At 36.5% G+C, this 25514-nt stretch overlaps 1 protein-coding gene across 13 annotated transcripts in view; it reads right to left on the reverse strand.

Annotated features, from left to right (window-relative positions):
* Positions 1–25514, reverse strand: part of PTPRC (protein tyrosine phosphatase receptor type C) — a 95703-nt gene that overhangs the window by 6403 nt on the left and 63786 nt on the right. For 4 of the 13 annotated variants that reach the window (XM_030493725.1, XM_030493724.1, XM_030493723.1 and 1 more), the window contains 23 exons: positions 21320–21415; positions 20407–20502; positions 20017–20043; positions 18560–18646; positions 17210–17242; positions 16203–16421; positions 15542–15649; positions 14542–14688; positions 13576–13701; positions 12055–12210; positions 10249–10445; positions 8514–8574; positions 7841–7949; positions 6728–6759; positions 5659–5774; positions 5023–5113; positions 4849–4925; positions 4546–4582; positions 4032–4129; positions 2932–3057; positions 1680–1837; positions 1061–1196; positions 198–347 (listed from right to left, as the gene is read on the reverse strand). In XM_030493725.1, coding sequence (XP_030349585.1) covers positions 198–347; positions 1061–1196; positions 1680–1837; positions 2932–3057; positions 4032–4129; positions 4546–4582; positions 4849–4925; positions 5023–5113; positions 5659–5774; positions 6728–6759; positions 7841–7949; positions 8514–8574; positions 10249–10445; positions 12055–12210; positions 13576–13701; positions 14542–14688; positions 15542–15649; positions 16203–16421; positions 17210–17242; positions 18560–18646; positions 20017–20043; positions 20407–20502; positions 21320–21415 — 2483 coding nt within the window. Of the gene's footprint in view, positions 1–197; positions 348–1060; positions 1197–1679; positions 1838–2931; positions 3058–4031; positions 4130–4545; positions 4583–4848; positions 4926–5022; positions 5114–5658; positions 5775–6727; positions 6760–7840; positions 7950–8513; positions 8575–10248; positions 10446–12054; positions 12211–13575; positions 13702–14541; positions 14689–15541; positions 15650–16202; positions 16422–17209; positions 17243–18559; positions 18647–19428; positions 19567–20016; positions 20044–20406; positions 20503–21319; positions 21416–25514 lie in introns of all 13 variants that reach the window. The other 9 variants (XM_030493733.1, XM_030493734.1, XM_030493736.1 and 6 more) reach the window with 8 other exon arrangements.

The raw sequence follows: 25514 nt of genomic DNA on the forward strand, positions 1-25514 counted from the left end.
AATATTAACATCAAAAGCAGGAATTAAATTTCATTAACTTAATTATTTTTCATGAAGGTAAAGAAACTTCCTGTGCCAGAGAAATAAAACAGCACCGCAGTGATATATGAAGCGTGGTATCTCTCTCATGACTACTGTGCAAGGTGCTTTCTAATAGAAGTGAGAGGTAATAGCAGCAGAATGCAATGCTTATTTACCTGAAACTCTGCCTCCAGCAGAGAAGGATCACTCGGAGGATCTTTTCTTTTCAGATTGTTAAGATAGGAATGCAGTTCTGATAAAGTGACCTCTGTTTCTCCATACTGATTGTATTCCACTAGTGCTTGATGGATAAGGATGTACTGTGACTGGTGTTTTCCATTTGAAGGTTTTAAAAATAATGTTGTTAGAGTAAAAAACAAATAAACAAAACCAAAACCCCAACAAATTAATATCATTTTTTAAAACCATTATAAAAAACTATTATTCCAATGATGTTATTCGTGCTAATAATATTAAGCATTAATGTTAAATAGGCAATTAAATAAAAATATAAAAAATCAGAGTGGCTTCCAAATTAGACATTTTGGAGCACATTTAGTATGTTGCATGAAAAGTGCTCTGCAAATAAATGTAATGCTATTGAAGAAATATGCAACTGAGATTTGAAAGATCTGTGAAATGATTAAATAAGTTAAAAACATGCATCTTATCAGTCTATAACTTTTGTTGTAGTCTCAACTCAACTGAACATCCCACCTAGACAGTCTTTAGAATTTGCAAATTAAGTTTGACTATGCAAGTTCAATTTTGCATTTGCGAATTGCAGGGCAAAAGCTGGATTAGCAAATCTATAATCTTCTTGCTTTCCTTTTTTAAAGCCTAAACTTAAGAAGTTGAAGTTTCTACAAGTAGAAAATGCGTTCGAAGTTTTTAACTCTCTATATTTTTCAGAGCTATATTTTCTATGAACAACTTCAACTGAACTATAGCAGTACCCAAGACTGAGCAGTGTACTTCTGAGAAATACTGATGAAGCCCTAGAGAAGAATTCTAAGTGACAGAAGTTCTAGCAAGATACCTCTACTTGAACCATAAGGCACCGTTGCCGACGCAGCTTCACAACATAACCATAAACATCCACTCTGCCTTCTGTATCCAGCCCCTCCAGCATGGCATCAATTCCTATATACGTCCCAGTGCGCCCAACACCAGCACTGCAAAGCAGAAAGTGATCTGGTTATCAAGAGGGAATGGCTTCTCTCAGTCCCACTCTTGAGAGGTGAACAGTCAGGGAGGGAGTGAAAGGGGAAAAGTGTAACAGCAGGATACGAAGCAACTGAAAACAGTTTTTGCTGTAAATTAATTGGCAACAGAAACAATGATGAGTTTGTATTTTAAGTATCTTTTAATGAAAGTAAGGCAAATATTGTCAATTGTGGTGCTTGTAGCCAGAATAGCATGATGTTTATCTGCCTGCTTTCTGGAAGTCCGAAAGTCTGTGTATTCTCAGATTTTATTTATGTGAATGTCCTTCAGAGCCTTCAGAAAACAGGCTTTTTATGTGTCTGTGAGTCCCTCACTCTCAAGTAATCAAGCCACAAAATTTGGGATCGGCCAAATACCTTTGCCAGCTCTTTTCTGAACAGCACCACTTCATTTAACACTAACAACATTTTTAAAACAAAACATATATCTACCTGCAATGAACCACTATTGGGCCACTAAAGAAGTTGCTGAGAGCATTAACTCTGCGTCGGAGTTTGAGAAGGAGATGTGGATCCTCAGGGACTCCATGATCTGGCCAGCTTGTAAACTGAATATGAGTGATATCTCTTCCAGATGTCCTTTCTCTTCCCTAGACAAAGTGAAGTGTGGGGTTTATATATGTAGTGTATATATATAGTATATACATAATATATGTATATATATACAGAAAGCCAAAATCAAGTGCCGATAGACAAAGCAGAAGAAAAACAAGAGCAATGGTCATCAAATGTTGAAATTCCAGTGTGTTGTAATGTTATGATCCCAATGGTCTCCAGGTTATGACATTTTTCATATTCAATTTTAATTTAAAAATACCCATGAATCAAGGATACACAATGACTCCAACAGAAGACAAGCAATTGGTTCAAAGTGTTGCTAAAAATACTTTTTTCTCAGGTTAGTCTATGGTCCTGAATATAATATATCTGCTCACTCTATTCATGAACAGCTTGGCCAGTGTATAGCCATGCTTACTTCACGGGGTACAGGTTGGTAATTTTCTGATGTCTCCTAGAAGTAGCCTGATGAGGTTACAATAGATTAATAAATAAATAAATAAATTAAACTGGATCTCAGACTTTTACACACAAATTGCGAATTACCCACAGAGCAATAAATGTGATTTCAGATGTCTAGAACAGAGCAATTAACCAGCCTTAATGATTCTACACATAGACAAATGGTAATTTTAAATGCTTATGTTTATAAATGCACTTGAGATAAGCAGAATTTGTAATTGTCCCACTATACAATTACCACTAGGGTAGATAATGGTGCTCTATGAGTCACATTGATTTTACTTGCAGAAGGTTATTCCGAGATACACATAAACCAGTAAAATTTCTATGTTAAAGAACAAGCTAAATATCTAAGGAAACCACAGTGTATTAAGTTTTCCATGCTTAACAGCATATTAACAGTTTCCTCTTAATTATAGATACCAGAATGCTAAGGAAAATACATTTTTAAGTTTGGAAATATATGTCTAACCCCTATTTCTTGTAAGGAATGACACCTACATCTAAGAAGTTTCTTTTTGAATTATATGTTGCTTAGGAAAAAATAGCAGAGCATTCTCCATTGATAGCTGGCTCTTCTCTTGAAAGAATCTCTCAACAATACCTACAGACTCCAAACAGGTGCTCCAATTTCAGTCAGTCTTACGCTTTCGAATCAACTTACATTTGTGATGTGTAGTTTCTGAATGACATAGTCTGGACACGTTTTACTTTCATTGATCTTCACAATGATGTCCCCATATGCTGCAGAGCCACCCTCCATTGACGGCCAGTACTGGGCACATTTGTTCTATGAAGATATGAAGTTAGTTGACCAGCACTACAGCAAAATGGCAGAGAGCTGAGAGCTAGAAGAAAGTCTGATTTAAAAGAGATGGCAATTCAGTATAGCTTTTCCAACTTCTCTCAGGTCTTTTGCTCTCCTGAAAAGGCTGTCACTGCTTAGGGTGTCAGTGCTAAATAATTCCAAATATCCAAAAATTCAAGTCTCTGACCTGAAGTTTATGCCCATGGAATTCAACTTGGAAAATACCATGAGGAAAAAAAATCGTGTACACTAGTTGAAAAAGTGAACAGCCATGGTTGCTGTTGCCTGAAGGTTTTAGAAAAGTTTGCGGCTGCTTCTATGGCTTCTTTTTGAGTCTTTAGTGAGGGACGTCATTCCCGTCTGCCTATGACATCAGCTTGGGGATGCTGTAAATCTGCATGCTGCCAGTCTTTTAAAGCAGTTAAAACAGCAGTTCCCCTTCTTCCTGCTGTACCTGGAATAAAGAACAACGGCAAGCCAGAAGCACCCAACCTTCCAGTTAAAGGAAAGGCAAAGACAACAGATTAAACAAAAATATATATTCTGTCTAGGATTTACTGAGGGCATTGCCAGGATATCAGAAGATAATTGACAGGAGAAAAATAAAACCAATATCTTTTATGACAGGTCTATGAGGAGCTACAGTTCTAGCTTGAGCCCTTTTCTGGATTTATTAGTCGTAATTTGGAAGCTCACCCTCTGCTACTTACAGCTGGGACTAAAGTGACAATTTATGATAAGACTGGTAATTCCATAAGGCAGCACACACTTTTAGCATACTTTCCAAAATAGGTTCCGCCACAACGAGAAAACAGCAAAGAATGAAAACAAAGTACTTAGAAGAAAATGTAATTCACCACAGGACAGCAACCCATTCAGTTTTCAGACAAAAGATGGATGGATGGATGGATGGATGGATGGATGGATGGATGGATGGATGGATGGATATTTCTCACCCTCTTTCCTTCCTCACAGCGAGTCACCATGACAATAATTGTTGCCTTCTGTTCCCAGATCATTCTCCAGAAATCATCTGTGGTTTCATCCTTGGGGCCTAGCGAGAGGTATTATAAGGGAATTTTTCAGAGTACAGCTACATAAAAAACCACTTGTCTTCTTGACATGCATAGCCATGCAGCCTGAAAAGCTAACCAGAGATCACACAAATAAGAGCCACACACTTGATTTCATTATGACTGTTGCATTAGGCCACAACATTTTAAAAGTCTCATATAGATCTTCAGTGCATAGCTGTGAAATCTGAAAACTTTGGTGTAAAATTATACATCATATGAACTCTACCATCTTCATAAAATTGCCTAAGTAAAAACTCATTGGCAAACCTTTTCATATTAAATTTCAGAATCTCAGATTTTCAATTTTTTTATAAATTTACTAATATTTTTTTACTACTCTCTAACAAAAAGTGCGTGAATAAAGAAACCATATTCTTCTAAGGTTAAAAAATACCTTGTGCAGCAATGTATTTTCTTGGTTCTTTGAAGCCCTGTAACAAGTACAATGTTATCAACTCTTAGAAAGGAAGCATGGACAATTTAAAAGATTTGCAACTTTAAAAATAAATTCAATTTGCAATAGTGCAATAATACTGAATACATTACAGAGACAGAAAGAACTCAAACAGAAACCATAGAATAGTTAGGGTTGTAAAGGACCTCAAGATCATCTAGTTCAAACCCCCCTGCATGAAACATACAGACTACAGAATTCTTCAGTAGTGCCTAAGACTTTTTTTAAGTAGAAGTCACTCACATCAATATAACTTGCATTGATATAGTCTGATCCTGGGTATCCTGGGATTTCTGAGAGCTCAACACGGTTATGATCATCTGTTTAAATAATTTAAAAACAATTAAAAAAAATTATCTCGAAGCACTGAGAACACAAATACTTATAAAACATACAAAAATTGTAGCAAATACTCACATGGAAGGATATCAATATAACGGTTTTTGTTCTGATTATGGCTTTTCTTGGCCTCCTTTATTGAAAATTTAGTGAAAACTCTAGGAATACTCTGTAAAATACAATGTTTCTTTTATTGGGTAAGCATGTATTTAAAATTGCTTCTACTAGCAGTCAAGTGGAAGATATTTGCTACTACTGAGTCTGGAACATAACATTCTGTTTCTTACAGTACTACTTCACATATTTCTTATATGTAAAACAAACAAATTTCTTACCCTTAATATAAATAATATATATCTCCACAATTATATATTATTTATGTTCCCTGCATACTTATTTATATATGTCTATGCAGTAAGAGAAAGCATTAAAAAAAGTGTAGTAAACTGTACTTTAGAGTGAGAAGTATTCAAACTGCGTATTTTATACTTTTGCTGAAAAACACCTTCAGGAAAAAAAGTCATCTTATAGTGAGGAAAGCTTGGTAGCAAAATTAACTGTAGCCTACTTGACCCTAATAAAGAATGAACTCAAATTTCTAGATCCTTATTTTTTAATTTATAATCAGTGCATACACTTCAAACATGCTCTTGAACAGAATTATTCCAACCCCTTGGCTACATATCTGTGGTATTTTTTGAGCCAATAACAAACCTGAAATTCATCTAAGAAAAGTCTTCCTTCATCAGCAATCTTCCTCTTGTATGTGTCCAGCAATTGTTCCGAAGGTATTGGCTCTATGTTCAGAAGTTGCCTGTCATCATCTTTAACTGTGTAAATATGTTGAACATTTATCGTTACTGACTTTGAAAATGTAAATTACATTTCAGTAAACACGATTCTCGAATCGTCAGATAAATTAACAAAAGGGAAAACCTCTTTATTTTAACCAAGCATCTTTACTTTTCAAAAAAATGGTGTTGCCTGAGCCAGCTGTGAGCAAACAGGCCCTGAGAATAACAGAACTTGTTCAATTCTGCCACCTGAACCATGACATCAGGTCACAGCAACAGCCCCAACACCTACAATAGTTACATGTCCTTGCTTTCTACTTCAATTCTGATCAATTATCATCAGTGGTAAAATGCATTAATGTGCAAACAATCTACAAATGTAACAACATTTATTTTCAAATATGTGTGTAACAATATGTATTTTCAAATAACAAATTTTCTCCAACTTATTCTCTAAATCACAAAAATATGTAATATCATCTTTAACGATAATGATCAAACAAGTTTTAACATCTGTAACTAGACATTGATTAATTTTTCTATTATGTTGGAAAGATTTTTTTTTAACAACTGTCTGTCTAAGCAAATGAATTTGAATATCAACACAATATTACTAACCATTTAATGTAGTTAATTTCTGTTGGCTTCACTATCATAAATTATTTTTTTATTGAAGCTTTCTGGTATTGACTGGTTCTGCCTTCCTTCAGAGGCTTTGAAATCTTGTGAAAATATTACACATAATGTTTGGTTTCAGTCTTTGAGATTTGAAATCCTTCAAAATTTTGCAGTAAAAAGCAACTGGCTTATGTTTAAATTCTTGCTTTGAAAAAGGTGCACAGGAAAGTTTTCTTGGGTTATTTTTCCTCCAAATGAGGTGTTATTATGTTGATATCTGTAATCTATCTATACAACCTAGAGTTTAAACAATCCAAAGGCGGCAGCAAGACGTGACTAATTTTATTTCCACTTGCTAAATATATACTCACCTGTAACAAGGTTCATGCCTTCAGAAGAATTGCTGTAAAAAACGAAAGTATCTGTAAAAGCTCTAGTAACACATATATATGATGATTTAAATAAAAGCAGGTCTGTATGTGAAGACTAAGACTGTTTCTAACTAGCAGACTGCATTACAAACTGCCTGTGAAACAAGAGTACTACAACTGGGACTTACAGGACCTACACATAGGTGGTTTGAATCCTTATCTTCCTACTCCAAGCACTACTGAGGGGGAGAAACAAGGGAATCACATCAAACAGCTTTACTGTTGCATAATTTTGCCCATTTCACCTGCAGCAATTATTTCTTTAATTTCTTCACTGGAGTAACTGCTTATACCATCTTTGTTTATTTTGCCAAAAAAGAGACAAAAACCGAACACATAAAATATAACCAAATTAATTTTAAATGCCAGGTAGCCAAGAACAAGCAAGACTCTGTGAGGGTAGGTGATGAGGTTGTAAAGAACCTGGAAGAGATGAATCCCCAAAGTTCTGCTGTTGCCAGAGGGCTGAGAGGTTTCTGAAGAAAATTGCCCTAGCTCCCTTATCTCTACCAGCAGCAAATGCCCCCTCGTACATTGCACCACCTCCTTCCACAGCAATAGCAGCAGTCAGTCTGGCTTTCCAGGAAAGGCAACAACCATTTTTCTATTACCATCCTCTCTGACCTACAGAACTGCCACATCACCTAGATGACTATAATAACCAAAGCCTCCCTGAGATGTATTGCATGTATTGTTTTCAATACTTTTAGATTAAAATGTGAAGGAAAGATTTTCCAGTATTCGTGCATACTTTTTTCACAAACCTAGTGACAAAACATTTTGTTCTAGCAGATCAGTTCTTCTGTGCATGGAGAAAGGGTATAGCAGAGAGATTTTAAATCTACTTCATTGTATTTGCATTGCCAGACAAACCACCAAAAATTGAGTTTCTTTTGAAAGAACTAACGGGCAAATGGATGTCTTTTCCCAGTTTAATAAAATATCAAACTTGTAACATTTTGCACTACCAATTGGGAAAGCTAGTGGAAAAACAGAAAGCCCACCTGCCACACCCCCATTTATATGAGAGAGGGCAAGAAACCTTAAGCTTACCTAAGCTTATTTTTGTGAAGACCATAGATTTTGTACAGAACCAGTAGTAAAGCAATTGATGTCACAATGATCAAGAACACCAAGAATATAATCAAGGCTTTAGAATTATCTAGCAATAGAAAAAGAATACATTTATTACTTCTTCAATAAATAATTAATGGAACAAAACAATTATTTTTCAGTGGTTTAGTTTAAGCTTGTTATTCCAAAGTGCCAAAAACTTTAAAGAAAATGAGGGAATTTCATTTTTTCCTTAAGAAAACTTTCATTTAAACTCTCCATGTCCACCTGTCAAAATGCTACAACTTAGTCACTGGTTCAGCATTACCATGCTTGTCTCCTCACAGATGTTCAGCTCCTGAAATACAGGATCTGAATACAGGAAAATATTCCTAAAGTGAATAATTTAAATTAGAGAAATTAATTTCTAGTTGTACTTGAATGTTTCCTGAAGAAACCACAGCTGTGTAATAATTCTGAATTACAATCAGTGACTTGTCAACATGATCTGTTAATGCTGAGTGAGGATGTTATTTTTTCAAGTGCAGATCAACTACTAAGTATAAAAACAGACAGTTTGGACTTTCAGTTAGGAGCAACTGTAACAGAAATCACAATTTACACTGTTTATACTATGCTAAAGTCTAAAAGTGCTGTGCATATATTTACTTACATCTGGTTTTTATACTTGTCTTTACTGGCTGCCCTCTGTATTCTCCATTAAACACCAAGATCTGCATGCAGTGGGTGAGAATAATAGAGATAAGATATAACAAGTCAAAATTTCTGCATAAAATTTTTTAAGAAAAATGAAGCACAATGGATACTCAAAATGCATCCATCTATTTTCAATGAATCAACCTCATTGACAGCAGGATGTGCTGTCAATCTTCGTATAACCATTTGTAGTGCAGCTCAGGTTTCTACCTAAGTTATAGCAAGATCTAAATCCAAAAATATGTAGATGACTGGTTAGTTAGTGAAATAGGAGACACATTTTACAAAATCAGTACTAGCAATATCTCAAGGAAAAAATCAAATCTATCTCTTTGATGTTAAAATACTAACTCTGTGTAGATGTGTTTATATTTCATAATACATATTACATTTATTGAATCTTTTAAATTGCAGTTAGGGTCAAAATATCACTAAACCAAAAGTATCCTAGGTAGGTTCCTGTTTATTCCCTGAACAATCCAGTCCAGATAGAAGGGAATCGTGACATCTGCCAACTTTCACAGGTGATCTGTTGGGTTTTTTTTCTGGAGCATTCTATAACTTGACCCAGAATCCTTTCATTACTAGTTAAGGCCATAAAGCTTTCTCTCTTTTTCCAGTAAGAACTGGGCAAAATAAGGTAAAAGCAGAAGCCAAGGGTTAGAGCCAAGCAGAAGATAATTTCTTCTGTAAGGCAAACTGCTCACTGCAATTGGTGTACAAAAACCTCACAAGAGTGCAGGGGTCTCATACTATGGGGACAATGCAAGCATTTCTTGATCCCACAGGACCTCGTGTTTAGTTTCCAAATACAAAGCTTTCTGAGCAGAATCTCTTGAAAAAATACTGACAAAGTCTTGGAACAAAACCTAGACTATTCGAATCCTCTGATACTGCATTTGCTCTGGAAAACAGAGAGAAAAGAGGAAAAGATTTTGAAAAATGAGCAAAACTGCTTCCTAAAAGTAACAAAACTCCATCGTTCCTGCTTTTTGGAGAGTTGCTACCAGGATATGAAAAATATTCTTAGTGGCCACATTAAGGGGGTCACATAAGACCATTGGCTTTGCAAACAACAAATGCCAAAAGGATGAAATGACTCAAAGAACAGAAAATAGCAGGAGGCCTTCAGGAAAGTGAAGCTTGTAAACAGAGGATGATATATTTTGCATGGAAACAACGACTGGGAAAGGATCTGAACTGCTTTACACTAACCAGTCCCCAAAGCATCAAAAGTCTTCATAATGAAAAATACTGAACAATTTATTTCTGAGCAATTATCTCAAGGCCTAAATCCCATATTTATCCTCTGATGGAAATGACATTAAATGAAATGTGTTTTAAACACTAAAATATCAGTTATACTTAAGAAACTATTTTAAAACTTATGTAACACCCAAATTTATCTCTATCCCAAGCACAAATAATCTATTCAGCTTGTACTTTTCATGCAGTCAGAACCTATGTGGAATAGCACACAACAGAATGATCGATTGATTGATTGATTGATAGGCTAGGCACATATGCATTTTGTTTCCAAGGTAATAGCTACTTCTTTACATCTGTGGCCTACACACCCATAAACTAACTTCTCTGCCACCATATTTGCTTTTCCTAAAATCAAGTATAATACACTTAAACAATGAAAATACAGCAATATTTTATATATTTAATTTAATAAGCCTACTTACCGTAAATGTATAGTTTGTTAAGTATGAGAGATTTTCTTTTTTAAAATCACACTCTTGTCTGGAGTCTTGTGTTCCATCATTTTCCCAAGTCAATTCAAATACTTTTTGTGCTCCATACACTTTTTGACTTTTGCATTTAATTTGGACAGCATTATCAGCTGTTAATGTTGCATTAACATCAATCACTTGCTGTGGTTCTGTTCACAAAAGAAGTGTTACTGGTTCTATTCTCATCATTTCAAACCAAACATTTCAAGAGCTGTATCTGTTCATGTCTGTCTGTCATCTTTTCTCTTGATAATTTCAAACATTTTCTTCCTTAAAAATTTCAATCCCAATTTAACAAGATCAATAAAATCAATTTTGAGTTAACCATAGGCTTAACTGAACTGGAAAAGATGTGAAGTGGAAGTGAAAAGGCAGGGAAGATCAGAGCTCTACTGCCAGTCAGGCTGCAAAGATAAGGATGTTAACTCTCTCTCTTCCACCTGACATCACTTTCTTATTTTAGAAACATGGGACAACAGACAAGAAGGGAACAAACAGTTTTCTGTGTGAGTATATGTTTCAAAACTTCTGTATACGTTTCAGAACTCTTTAAATGAGGTTTCCTACCAGGAGTTACTAGTATATTTTAGTATCTGAAATAGTATCATGTTATCAATTGTTGAAACAGTTGGAGAAGATTTACTAAATACCATTAATTCATGAAGGCAAGCAACTTGTTATTCTCTTAAAAAAATAAAGGAACTGAGGTTGTTTTCCAAACTCATAAACTTATATTGTGGACAGTAATCTTCACCTGAGCTATTAAAACATGAATGGAGCTCCAGAGAGTGGGGGCTCCAAAACACCATTTACTTAAACTAGATTATCATAGAGAAAAATCATGATCATGCTCAAATCAGGGATGTTTAAAAATTAATGACATTAATTTCTGTTACAGTTAAGTCTAAGATCAAATGGTTTACATTATCAACCAATTTAACAGCTTTTATTTTTGGGGGGGGGGGCTTCAGGTAATAATTTTGACCCCTGTATTCTTCCATCCATAAAGTAAAATTTGTTATCTTAATGACCCAGAGTAATAAGGTGATTACATATTTTTTTTTAAGGATTGTCTATAAAACTGGATAAAAAGCTCTGTATATTCCAGAGATGTGTAAGATTCAAATTCAAAACAAGAGTTTTTCAGAAGCCTCTGTATTTCCCTAAGCTCTACAGAAACACATTTCACAAAAACAGTTCAGATTTAATATTCTTATATGTTTATTTTGACATACTTTTCAGGAGTGCTAAAAGCAACAAATGATTTAATTATTCCCACTACTGGGGGGGGGGGAGGAGGGAAAGAAACAAAAAAACCCACCAACCACTTCTACAAACTATCATTACATCACTAGCACAAAAGTAATATTTTATTTTTTACTAAAAATAAAAACAATCTTTTCCTTATTCAGCGAAATTAAAGGAAAAATTTGATCTCTTACTAGGTATTAAACCATCATAGTTTCCCTATAGCTGTAACTGTATAATAGCTGAGCCTGGAGGTGGTGGAACTAGAGCTAAAAAAGTACTTGAAGAATTTAGATAAACATGGGGGTTTGGGTGGGTTTGGGGATTGTGGCGTTTTCTGTAGGGTTTTTTTACCTCAAAGAAGGAATTAAACCAGTATGAGGCTCTATATCTGAAGATTCTTGGCAAATAACAATAACACATAAAATATAATGAAGCACAATAAGAAAGTACATATTCTCTGTGTTATTATCAGCCTTGTTTGTAACAGTCAGCAAATGAGAGGCTTACCTGCTGATTTTGTTCTAAAGTTACATCTTCCAGTTTTTCCTCTATATATTTCCATTGTAAATGTGCTTTCCGTATATGGAGTCACAGATACAGAACCATTGGTATAAGGTTCTAATTCACGGCAAATATGGTTAGTCACATTGACAATCTCTTCCTCTTTGAGAAAAAAATGAAAAATTAAATTAATTAATGAAATGTATGTTGGTAGCACAGGAACTCTTATACTTCATTAGAAGCACCTGAAACCACTAGCATGTGTACTTCTATTTTAATTCCCTTGTATTTAGTTAGTTTGTCTCCCTTACTAATGCTAAGTGAAAGCTCAGGAAGAGGAAAAATACACTCCCCAATCAAAAAGGTAGAAAGTTGATGGGTTTTTTTCCTTTTGTATTTTTTGTTTTGTCTTTTTCTTTTTTTTTTCTTTTTTTTTTACTTTCTCAGTATGTCATTTAAATGGCTGTAATTAAAAACTAGCATAAAACAGATTGATAAAGAGACACTGATACTTTTGTCTGTGTTCAGCTTAGGAAGGGGTTCATAGACAGATGTCAAAAGTCACTCTTTACGCTGAGCAAGTCTGGGGCTTTGGTGGCTTGGGGAATTGGAAAGCAATGGTCTTTCCATATTTCCTTCTTGCTGCTTCAGGTGTGATGTCCCTGCACCCCATCATACTACCCTGGTCTCCTACACTGGCCAAACCAGACCAACCACAGAAACTAGTGCATGGAGCTGCCACCCTTTTGGGGAGTGGTCAAATTCAGGGCATGGAGAATGGAAGAGATTTATATCTGGGAAGCATTGGAACATGACAGCGTTTGGTTTCTGTGGCAGTCTACCTTTACAAAACATGTAGTATGTTAACAGAAAGAATGAATGAACTCGGGACTGGCTTAAACCTGACATATATTTCCTGAAATCATATATCAGGCTCTTCATTTTTAAAACATCATTTTTCAGTCTTGTTTTGAAGAAAAGCTCACACCTGGAAAACATGGTCCCAGTATAATGGATACAAACTTATCCATCTAGATGCAAGGTGGCCTAATCCAGCATATCTGAAGGGAGTGACCGTTTAGTAGAAGACAACAACCTGGCTTTACCTGTCTAAACATGTTAATGTTAACTGCCATACTTGGGACCCAACTTTTACATACATAGTTGTTACACAGAAGGCAGGTCACTGTCTTCTCAGAGAATATATTAACCAGCAATAGCAGCTTTTTCTGAGACAGAGAGCACCATGCTACAAACTAATCAGGCCGCTGATGATCTTATAACAACTTATTCTTAATACAAGAACCATGAGAACTGAATGGTGACAGAATTGTGTCCTGAAATGGTAAACTGAATAGCCACAGGGTTGAATTGCAATAATCTTGAAGGAAAAAAAAATGTTTGTACCAAAAAAAAAAGCACAGTTTGAAGAGATTCCAAAATGGAATGACAGTGCATCATGCTTAGTGCTCTGTAAATATTAAAACATGCACTGAATTATTCAATACTGAAGGGGTCTATGCTTACCTTTGTCATTGCATGTCACTATATAACCATCTATAGGACCCTTTGAAATGTCACTAGGTTTCTTCCATGTAACCCATACATTTCTGGCATCAGAAACTACTGTAAGGTTTTCTGGTGCTTCTGGAGCTGTTGTAAAAGAAAAATAATGGGGAAGGAAGGAAATGTTTGAATGAAAATGCAAAATATTCCTGTTTTTACCTACTTTAATTAAATTTCATTGAATACTAAAACAAGATACCAACATCATGTAATATTTTTTGTAGTCTATTTCATTCAAAGAAATTATACGTAAGTATAAGCTGAGTATATGTAAAAGCATCATATTAGAGTAATTTCATAAATTTAATTAATTTAGGACAAGGTGAATACAGCAATATTACATATTACTATTTTTTTCCAGCATTTCCAAATATTATAAATTGGTTTTACTTGATTTATGTTGATTTCCTTTTTAATTTACAAAAAAAAACCACCCAAAAACCAACCAAATAAAAAAATCCCAAAAAACCAAAAAAAACAAACCTCAAAACTAAGCTATTTCCAAGGACAATGTTTTGGAAAAACACATGAAAACATTCTTTGCAATTGTTCTATCACATTTTTCTTCAAATCAAGAATTTAACACTTGTTTTTGACTAGGCCTGAACCTTTTTTTTCTGTCTGCATTCAAGTCAAACTTGCTTATATTCAGTCATGCTCTCATCCTCAAAAATAAATCACAATCTCTGAAAGAAGGAGAGGAAGGCATCAAAATGGAAGACTGCGACTGGGGCTCGAGAGGGATTTCAGTCAAAGAACAGCCACAAGAGCAGGGTACCAGGCAGGAAGAGCTGCAGCAGAACCAGAGAATGGCTGAACACGCTGCTCAAAATATATCTTCAACCCCAGGAAACACGGATAGTGGGATTTGTAGTAGGGTTTCTAGAAATATGTGGAACATAAAGCAAAAATAAGCATTACACTTACCACCATAGTCTGTTGTTATGATGAACTCTTGGTCGACAACCTTCTTTTCAAAAAAACGTATGGTACCAGTGCAGTTGTACTCAGAGTTGGCTGATAAATTATTCAGTTCTTTACAAGATTGATCTAATTCTGTAAAGACTAGTAAATCTGTAGACACAAAAAGAATTTTACCAATATTTTTCACAACTCCAAGAGTACATTCTAACATTTTAACTGGGATTTGTCTACAATAGTTATTCAATACCATTTTTAATAAACTGTCATAATATTCCAAACAGAAAAGTGTACAACCTAATCCAGTGACTAGGGTATGGGTTCTTTTATACATAGATCTTTATTTCTTATCAGCAAAGGTCACATGATCTGACTTTCTAAGAAAACAATTTTTCCACAGAAATCAAAACATTTCATGGGAGTTTGTAGAATCCTGGAGTGGCTTCTTAGCTCTTCAGCTCCCTGAAACATGAAACCTCCAGGCCTGGACATTCATCACACATTTTTCTGGGACATATGAGGACATCCAACATTCATATCTTCCCTACCACACTAGCTGCCTTTGAGCCAGTGTCTCCTCCCACTGGCTGGCTCCAAGAGCAGACAGCCTGGCCTTTCACCATCCAGGAGCCTGCAGAGCGAGCTGCCCAGGTAGTTTGCAATGGATCGGCTCACAGCAGACCCACATATTGCGGGATTTCCAAATTCTCAGCTCCCCTTCAGATCATCAAGCAGGACCTCAAAATGTCCACAAGTCTGCAATTTGTGAAGCCAGTAAACTCAGGAAATGAGCTCTCTGGGTTTGAACTTTCCCCTGATCTGCAGTGTGTGGGGACAGCAGTCCCCAGCCTGGTTATCCCAGAAATTCTGAACAGCCCTTCCTCTCAAACTGGCGCAATTAATTCAAACCTGCCAGTCTCTCATCAAAAGACATCATCAACATTGTGGTTAAAAATAAAGAAATAAATAAACAAATAACGTTTAGAATATCTTAGATATGTCTTACCTTTGCAGCTAACGGTCACATTAGCTGAGCAGTCAAGTGGCTTTTCCCAACATAACTTTACAGATGTGTTGGTTTGATCCTCAACTGTGAAAGGATTCTCGATAATGTCTGAAAAGGATTAACATTATATGCCACTGTTACACTGACTATATTGACTCTTTAAATAGCAATTTGTTCTTTTGTATTTGTTGACTTGTTCTGCAATACGAAGATAAAATTGGCACAGAATAACATACAAAGAATTTAACAGAAAATCGAAAGTAAAGAAAAAAAAAAGCCTACAGGAGATAGAGACACTGCTGGCATTCAAATAATAAATGAAACTTTGAATCCAACAATCTTTTTGGTGAACATAATATCCAGCGTAAATAGCAGCTTTCAAGTGCTGGCTCATCTTGCTATAGCTAACCATGCTGCATATGGGCAACGTAGATCCCTTTTTTCCTTTACAATGAGAAAATTACAGGTTTTTTACATCCTACTTTAAGAAAATACTAAAGGGTTTTAAGATGCAACTTCAAAATATCTTACAAACCAAGCACAAAATATGAAAACCTGTCTAAGTCTCTGAAGAGAGACACAAAAGGACAGAAATCCAGGAAAGTTGGATGGCTGCATGTCAAAAAAACCCCCAAAACTGCCAAACCCCTTCTGCACCTACCAGGTGGAACAGAAAAATATAAGTCAGCACAATTTTTAACTCTAACTGTGTATCTTATGCATCTCTGAAGTTCTATCGTATAGCTGCTGGAATCCACACTGAAGTTCTTGTTAGCCTCCAAAATTACATATTCTCTGTTTTTTCTGAGATTTATCAGTGTAACTTCAGCCATGTTATTCTTGTCTTTTATACTTTTTATGCTGTAGCCAATACCATCATCTAAAAAGAAAAAGATAAAATAGTAAACAATGATTTTATGACAATTTTTAAGAACCATTAAATGTTTCATGGCACCCCAAGCACCATATGTGTTTTAAGAATAAGAAAATACAGCTAAATTAAATGCCTCTTATTCTTTATTTTAACTTTTTATTTATTTTTTACTTTAAAAAACTGTTTAGTCAAAACAGAACATTTCCTTCAGAAAATGTTCTTTTAAATAATTTTTCAGTTAGAAAAACTAAAAAATTAAAAAGATGAACATTCCAGAAACAGATTTGTTTCAATTTAAAATGTCAGTTCAAAGTTAAATACTTTTTTTTGACACTTTGAATAATTTGTTTGAACAGAAATTTCAAGTTTTCTTACTGGAAGCATTTCATAACCACCTAGTAAATAATGGCTAGAGTCTATTCCTGAAAAAAAGAAAGGAGAGGTCTCTAACTCTGAAGAGATAAAAAACAATATCCAAACTTTAGTTTTATATTAGTTATGAATTGCAGATTGCAGCATGTGATTATCAGTATGATGGGTAAAACTTAGAGAATGGAATGAAGGCAGATCTCTTCTGCAGCCCTGATATCAACAGCCTAGTGCAGGGAAATTTAACAGAACTGTAAATGGAGATTAGAAGACCAGAAAGGTTAATAACATTAATCTTACTGAATCAGATTAATAAATAATAAGAGATGCTAACTGATCAGTTTTACTGATCAACTCTTTGTGTTTGAGTTTACTGATTTGGTCACGTTTGAAGACTGAAGAAAAATAAGTAGTTTGGTTCTTACCACAAGGTTCTTCTGTTGTCACTACGGGAGCTTCTATAAGGAAAGAAAATAAAATGAAGGTGTAGCTCAGGAGGCTTGATGGTTTTTTTCACAGAGCATTAGATGAGGGTGGCTCATACTGCCCAAAACTTCATTCAATGTATTCAATACAAGTAATTATATTTAGCACTCCACTCACATTTGAAAAAGGGAAGAAAACATCAGCTACATATAACCCCATTTTTTAATTAGTTACTTCAGGCATCATGTGTCTTTCATCATTTTCCAGTGACATAACTGACTACAAATTAAACTGGCTATTAATAACATTTCTGCATACAAAGTTACAGAAGAAAATTCCAAAATCACACATTCTTATAGTGATAAGTGATAGCAGTTTCCCAGGATACATATGCTGTGGAACGGCTAACTGAACAGTATCCAATGTCACTAAAGAAACAAAATTAACCTACTTTTCATACTCTTTGGAAAGAGATTTCTGCAACAGTACAGATTGTTTTACAAATAGTTTTACATCAAAATACTCAAAAGAAATTATGAGCTGGTATTTAGAAAATATGTATGGATGCTTGAGCAAAGAACATCATCCTAAAACAAATACTGAAAATATGCTAAGGTACAAGTATTACCAAAAGAGACCGACAATGTAATTTTTTTCAAAAAAGATAGGCCCTAGATTTGTATCCCTCCAGGCTGGGGGTCATCGGGCTGAGTAGTGCCCCTAAACAGTGGATAAGCTGAGAGGGTCCAGTGGAGATTTACCAAGATGATTAGGGGCAGAAGACCCACATGTAAAAGTTAAGTTCAGTCAAAGACCTGACAGAACTCTATAAGCTACCTGAAGGGTAGTTACAAGGATGGTAAGAGTCCAAGCCCTGGATGTACTTTGCTCAAGCACGCACATATATTTTACTGGCCTGAGTAATTCCTAACAGCCCAACTGCAGTGATAATGTGTGTCTTTGCAATATTAGATCCCAAGAAAATGTTAATGCTGAGTGAAACAAAAGGGATGCCACCAGAAAACAGAGACACACATAGATCTTGGATGTCTTCATACATTTTTGCTGCTTGGGCAAATTTCTGTGAATATCAAGAGAAGTACTGATGCAGTAATTGACAGTTTTACCCTTGTGCTATGCCACTGTGTGGAAATAATTTCTATTTTTCACTTGCTTGACAAGTAGCAAATCTGAGATCTTTAACGCTGCTCATAAACTATTAATAAGATTTCTAAAAATTCCTTAAGTTTAATGCAGTTGTATGCCTAATTTGTATGAATTCCTTCATTCTAGCACATTTTTTGTGCTTGCAGCATCATAATTGTGATAACTGTGTGCAAGTTTGTCACCTATTGTGTAAGTGGGGATGATCCCAGTGTTTGCTGGCATGCTGACTGGTGAGATGGTGCTGTGCAAGGATGTTGAATTGTAATCATCTGTAAGGAAATAAAAAACATATCAGCATTAAAAAATTAAATTCATTATTTCATATGGCTGTGTCATCGGAAACATCTTATACTACACCCCTTCTCTGATTATTTTTTTTCCTTCCCAAGATTTTTGTAATTTAGAGAAGAGTGCTGAAAGAAAAATCATGTTAATATATCAAATAAACCAGAGAATAAGTATTTAAATAGCAGCAATTTTTTAGGAATATACCACTTATTAATGAATTTTGCAATGTATAAGCAGACTTTTTTTTTCTTTATTTAGGCATAATTCAGATAGAATCAACATAAAAATAGCGTTAATAATTGTGAACTGGGAAAACATGTAACATTTTGCTATATTCTTATAGTAAAACGCAATCATGAACAGTCCTTGTGCTCTTTCAGAAACAAGCACTCCATTAGTCTCCATTTGCCAGATTACACAACTTGCACACTACATTACTCACTATATATCAGTATTCATATTCCTGTTTATAAATCACTGACAGGTTTCTGTATTCTCTTTTAGGTCCATTCCTATTGCTCTTGCTTTGACAACAGCCTCGTCGACAGCAGCTGGAGTTTTGCTAGTACTGTGATGACTACAAGACTTGGCTATCAGATACCAGATCATGGAAATAATTCTGGTATTGCAACTTTGCCAAATTGCAGATACCTTTTCTATTCGATGAACCAAATGCTGGAAAAGGCTTCCCTGAGGCTGAATTACTCAGTTTTCCCCTACGGTTTAGAGAGCAGTGAGTGGCATCTAAAGGAAGACATCAAACCTGATGCAGCATTCTCGAAGGCAGTGGGAGTGTGTGTGGTGAGGGAAGTAGTGCTGCTGTGTGGTGGGTTGCTGAGTGCCATGCCAGGGATGGAGCCTGCGTGCGTGATGAGGTATGTGCTGTCTGCAGGAGAGAAACCTGTGGTGAGAGTTACAGCAGTTTCATTAATGCTTCAGAGGCTGCCTGCTCAAGGAGGGACACAAAGCTGCACACAACACAGGACTGCTGTGCTGGAGCACTCCCATACTGAGGCACTGTGAATCTGTTTGCAAGCAAAGACACAAGCACACCAAATGCTCAAGGTGTTAGGAGGTCCAACAGGCGTCAGCTGAACATCCAGCAAGTATAACCCTTTTTGGTGCTCACTACACCTCTTTCTTGCTGTGTTTTAAAGCATACTCAAATTCATGACTGTAAACTAGACTGGTCTGATATTCTTGCCTCTAAAGACAGCATATTTCAACTTATTGGGCTGAATGAAAAGGGATGACATATTCTGTGAGATAACTGTGTGCAGGAAAAGGAAAGAAGAAATTATCAGTAAAAAACACCAATGCAGTTCTGTCATGTAAATGAAAAGTTTCTTACCAGGCGTAGTCACTGCTGACTCATCTCCTTTAAAAGAGAAAGAGAGAGAGAAATTGTAAATTAAACTTTCAAGGAATTAAACACAATCATATGCCAAAACTATAAAAAGAAACATTCCTTCCTCCCAACAGCCAACTGAGTTTTTCCCAGGGAATTACACATTCCTAAGTAATATTTAGTGGCATGTAGCAACAACCAGACCCCCAAAATATTGAACATATGATATATGTGGACTGATACTGTCCACATTAAAAATCACTTTTTCTTGAGCCAGGACTCTGTGCTGTGCAGCCTGAGGGGTAGAGGCAGCATCAGGAAGGCTGCACTTGATGCCAGTTCAGCTGAAACAGGAGAATAGCAGCAGTGCCATGGTCCCGAATTCACCATTACCTTCAGTGGTGCCTGGAGGTGAGAGTGATGTGGAGCGTGCAGGTGGAAGTGACGTAAGGAAGGGAAAGCTGGTGTTTGCCAGTTTTTCATTTCCTGCTGCACAGTGGGGAAAAGGATACCATCAGGTGAGCAAATGTATGAAGGTGAGTAGCTCACTGCAAGCAGATGCTCTCTGAATTATATTTCCCTCTCCAGCACTGGCAAAAAAAAGAACACATTTAAAATTCCTCTCCAGTTCCTGCACAGCCTGTGCAATACAACTGCTTGGATTTATTGCAATAGCATGGCTTGCAGTTAGGTCTGCAAGACCACTTATTCCAAATTCCCACCAACTTGTCTGGAATGCCTTTGTGGGGAAGAGATTTGATCATCCTTTAGCAACGTGTAGGGGATGCACTGATTTCAGGTGTTTCAAAACACCAGCTGAAAGGGGCGAAGTAATGTACAGTTTGCAAAAAGCCAACTGATTGGAGTGGTTTTGTGGTTTTGACCCAGGAAATACCCTCTTCCCATAATTACCAGACACTGCTATGGTGCCTGCATGAATTGCAAGAAAGTGACACTGTGACAACTCAGCATGAAAAGCTCATCTGAGAGCTCAAAGGGAACGGGTGTCCATGAACTCATAACAACAAGAACACATGAACTCACAACAACAGCATGTTATACCCTGAATTCTTTGAAGAATGTGCTTCAAATCCCCACCTTTGATTTAATTAAAATTAAAAAGACCTAAATATGTCCTCATCACATTAACAAATTTTGCTGTAATACAACTGACCCCAGACAACATAAATGACCAGATGATTGCTTTCACAGCAATGGAGTTAACAAATGATACTTGTAGAAGTAGATGCCAGTTCAGCTGAAACAGGAGAAAGCAGCAGTGCCATGGTCCTGAATTCACCATTACCTTCAGTGGTGCCTGGAGGTGAGAGTGATGTGGAGTGTGCAGGTGGAGGTGACATAAGGGAGGGTGAGCTGGTGCTTGCCAGATTTTCGTCTCCTGCTGCACAGTGGGGAAAAGATATCACCAGGTGAGCAATGCATGTAAGTGAGAAGTTCATCTATAGTAGAAAAAGTCCAATGGTTTGTATAGCTTTCTCTGAACCACATTTTTTAGGACAGATACTGAAATATTTTCAGGGGATAGTTAAATGTTTCATGTTTATTGATGTATTTTGCAATACCAAAAGCTAAAACTCTCAAAATCTTTTGCATCATCACACAGCAATGTATACAAGTACAAGCAATACCAACAAATAGGGGTAGCTTTTCAGTGAATGAAGAATGACTATTGCTAAGAAGAGATATCAACGCTCTGTTGTCAAGAAAAATCCTACCTGTCTATGATCCTCACTATACAAGAGCTGGAAAGCCAATCCTCAGCATTTCTGAAAACCATTAGCTTTCCTAATATTAATTTCTAAGTGGTTGCACCCTTCCTGGACCATCCTGCCAATATTTAAGCATCTCTCCAAATAACTCTTATCCTCAGGTTATAAATGACCTCCTGACTTGAGCTGGGAGATATGATCTTTTCACACCTATAAAAACAAGCCCCATTTTTACATTCTGCTTTGAAATTCTGGTGCAAAGCATTTTGTATTTGTGTAATGTAAAATTTCTGTTGCAAGAGAGACAAAAAAGAATGGCAATGGCCGGCATCACAAGTTTGTTCTCAGCACTATATCCTTTACTCATTTTGAGGATTAGAAGCTTCCACTTTGAGATAAGAATCCTGAAGTCCACTTTGACGTACGAAACCTTGACAGGCTTGAGAGCTAGACCAGTGCAAACCTTAGGAAGTTCAACAAGGCCAAGTGCAAGGTCCTGCACCTGGGTCAGAGCAACTCCAAGTATAAACACAGGATGGGCAGAAAACTGATTGAGAGCAACCCTGGGGAGAAAGACTTGGAGGTGTTGGTTCGTAAGAACAACATGACCTGCTGTGTGCACTTCAAGCCCAGAAAGGTAACCATATGCTGGGCTGCATCTAAAGGAGCATGACCAGCAGGTTGAGGGAGGTGATTCTCACCCTCTACTCCACTCTGGTGAGACTCCACCTGGAGTACTGCGTTCAGCTGTGGGGCCCCAAACATAAGAAGGATGTGAAGCCGTAGGAGCAAGCCCAGGAAGGCCATGAAGATGATCAGAGGGCTGGAGCACCTCTCCTATGAAGACAGGCTTAGAGAACTGGGATTGTTCAGCCTGGAGAAGAGAAGGCTCTGGGGAGACCTTAGAACAGCTTCCAGTGCCTAAAGGGGGCCTACAAGAAATCTGGAGAGGGGCTTTTTACAAGGGCATGTAGGGATAGGACAAGGGGAATGATTTTAAGCTGACAAAGGGTTGACTTAGATTAGACATTAGGAAGAAGTTCTTTACTGTGAAGGTGGTGAGGGACTGGAGTAGGTTTCCCTGACAAGTTGTGGATGCCCCACCACTGGCAGTGTTCAAGGCCAGGCTGAATGGGGCTTTGAGCAACCTGGTCTAGCTGAAGGTGTCCCTGCCTGTGGCAGGGGGGTTGGAACGAGATGATCTTTAAGGTCCCTTCCAACCCAAAGCATCCTATGGTTCTGTGAAATCCATCCCAAAACTACGCCTCTTCCCTCAAGACATCTCACTCTAACACAGCCTGCTATGCTTCCATCAAGGAACAAAGCCACTTGTTCACACATGCTTTGTTGTGACTGTTCACAAACTTCCATCTGCTTGTTTGACTCTTCCTTTTCTCCCTTTTTCTACTACTTCTTTCCCACTATGTTTCTTTCCTGTTTGTTTTGTTGAGGGGTTTTGTTTGGTTGATTTGTCTTTTTTCGGTGGTGGGGAGCATCTGTGTTTTTCAGATAGTACTTCACTGTTTATAATTTCTCTGTTACTTCAGCTTCCCTACATGGTACTTCACAAATGTTGTAGCTCTACTCTTTTGAAAACAAACTCCTTCCACCTTTAAAGCAAAAATCTTGGGTTTTGTGAAAAACTGCAATACTTATGAAGGATACATGTTCTGTTGCCCTGTTCATGTGCAAGCATCAAAACCATGTTGCTTTGCTCTGACACAGAAGCTCAATATAGACAGATCTCCCAGGACTCCAAAGATTTTCTCCTTATCGATCTGACAATCAGTATTACATGTGTTGGCTGCTCAATAGCCACCATGGATTCTGCACCCCGTATGGACAGTTCATAAGACCAACAACAGCCACTAAAAAAACATGATCAGTGATGACAAAGACGCCTGTGGAGAGTGAGCAATTTCTTTATGCTCAGAACTGTCATGAAACGTGTATAAGCCATGATATAAAAATCAATGTAAAAAAATAAAATAAAATCTTGTAAGTACTTTTCTAGTGAACAGTTGAATTTGTTGTGGACTGTACATTATTCAAGATCTCTTCCTAGAAATTAAAATTTGGAAAAATCCAGTAGTCTGATATTTTAAAGAAAATGTATCAACAGAAGTCAAATGAAGCTCATCTAAAAACAGTAACACAGAGTTAGCTATTTCGTTCTTTACAGAGGTTGGGATGGCATTGCCTAAAATCTAGTCCATGAGGTGAGGATACGGGCCTGCCTGTAGTTTGTCTGAAATCACAAGAAACTTTCAAAATAAAATTGCTCTTAATTGTAAGAATATAATCCATAAAAAATGTAGTAGACTGACAAAATACTAAATAACATGGGTTTAGAAGCTACTATATTAACAGCTCTAGTATGTTAACTCATTTATATCTATGTATCTCCATTGAAACACAGGACCACGTATGCTTTTCAGAGCTACAGAATGTTAACCTAACCTGACAGATGCTTCAGATAAGAAACAACAATATAGATGATCTTTTGAACTACCAATGTATCTGCAGCATCTGAAATCTCTGGTAAGGACTAGAATATTTATTAACAGCAATTGTATAATCTAATTATATACTAAACTGCCAATGAAGCTTAGAAAACATAACATGTATATTCATTCATATTTGCCACGAGCAATTCATTTTCACTGTATCTTCATGTTTTTAAGTTCAGCATTTGAAAGGTGGCAGTTGGTTGCTCTAAACTCCATAATATGATTTTTCTTTCTTCAACTGGCTTATCAGCTGAAGGATCAATTATTCACCCTCCTTCCTAAATTTTACTTTGGTTCAGCACATTAAATACGCTTCAAGCCCAAGATTAACTTTCTGTGGGCATCTACGCAGATCAACTTTCACTTAAATAACTGTTTCCAAGAAATGAATAAAAGGAGTTGCAGAAAAAGTCCTAAATGAAACTCTGCTCAGAGATTAGTGAAACATTTAGAAATATTTTTCAAGCTATTTATTGATCTCTAATGCAAACATATATACTTCAAGATTGTCTCTTCCAAGAGAAGTAAAATAATATGAGCAAAAGGCGAACTATAAGCTTGTCACAGTGCTTTATTTCTGGTTGCCTCATTCACTTCCTTAAGATTCCTGAGAAAGTCATTTTCCCCGTCCTCTACCTTGTAAAGTCAGGAATAATGCTACTAGCTTAAATATAGCGTGAGGTTTATTGCTCACTCATGACAGACGCTCAATGTTAGTCACAGTCATAGGTTGAAAGCGACCTCAAGAGATCATCTAGTCTGCCCTGCTCAGACCAGTTCAACTAGAGCAGAAAGGAGTTTCGAAAATAATTAGTCCTAGATTGCTTTTTTTTCCCTCCAAATAAGCACTGGCATTTTAACAGTATTTCATGGCAGTTTTATGTTCTTCTGAGCATTTTAAAGGTCTTCTCCTCTTCTATGGTTTTATTGTATTATATGACTTATTATAGCAATAGAATTGGACACAGTTGAAAAGAATTCGATAGGTGGCACCAGAACACAAAAAAAATCTCAAACAGCAAAGCAGATAAATTTTGCCATATAACCTTCTTGAGAGACACTAGGTAAACTGAAGGAAAATAAAGAAGAATCCCAACACACCCGACTGGTACTCCAATATTAATTGGCACATTGCTACAATTAATTTATTTTCCCCAAATGTCCCACAGCTAACAAATATGTCTGGGCTAACCTCGGGTTAACAAAATTAACCTCCAAGTCAAAACTGTCTGCTCATGTTTATACTCTAAAACATAACTCT

Source organism: Strigops habroptila, chromosome 8 (assembly GCF_004027225.2).
Source record: "Strigops habroptila isolate Jane chromosome 8, bStrHab1.2.pri, whole genome shotgun sequence".
NCBI lineage: Eukaryota > Metazoa > Chordata > Aves > Psittaciformes > Psittacidae > Strigops > Strigops habroptila.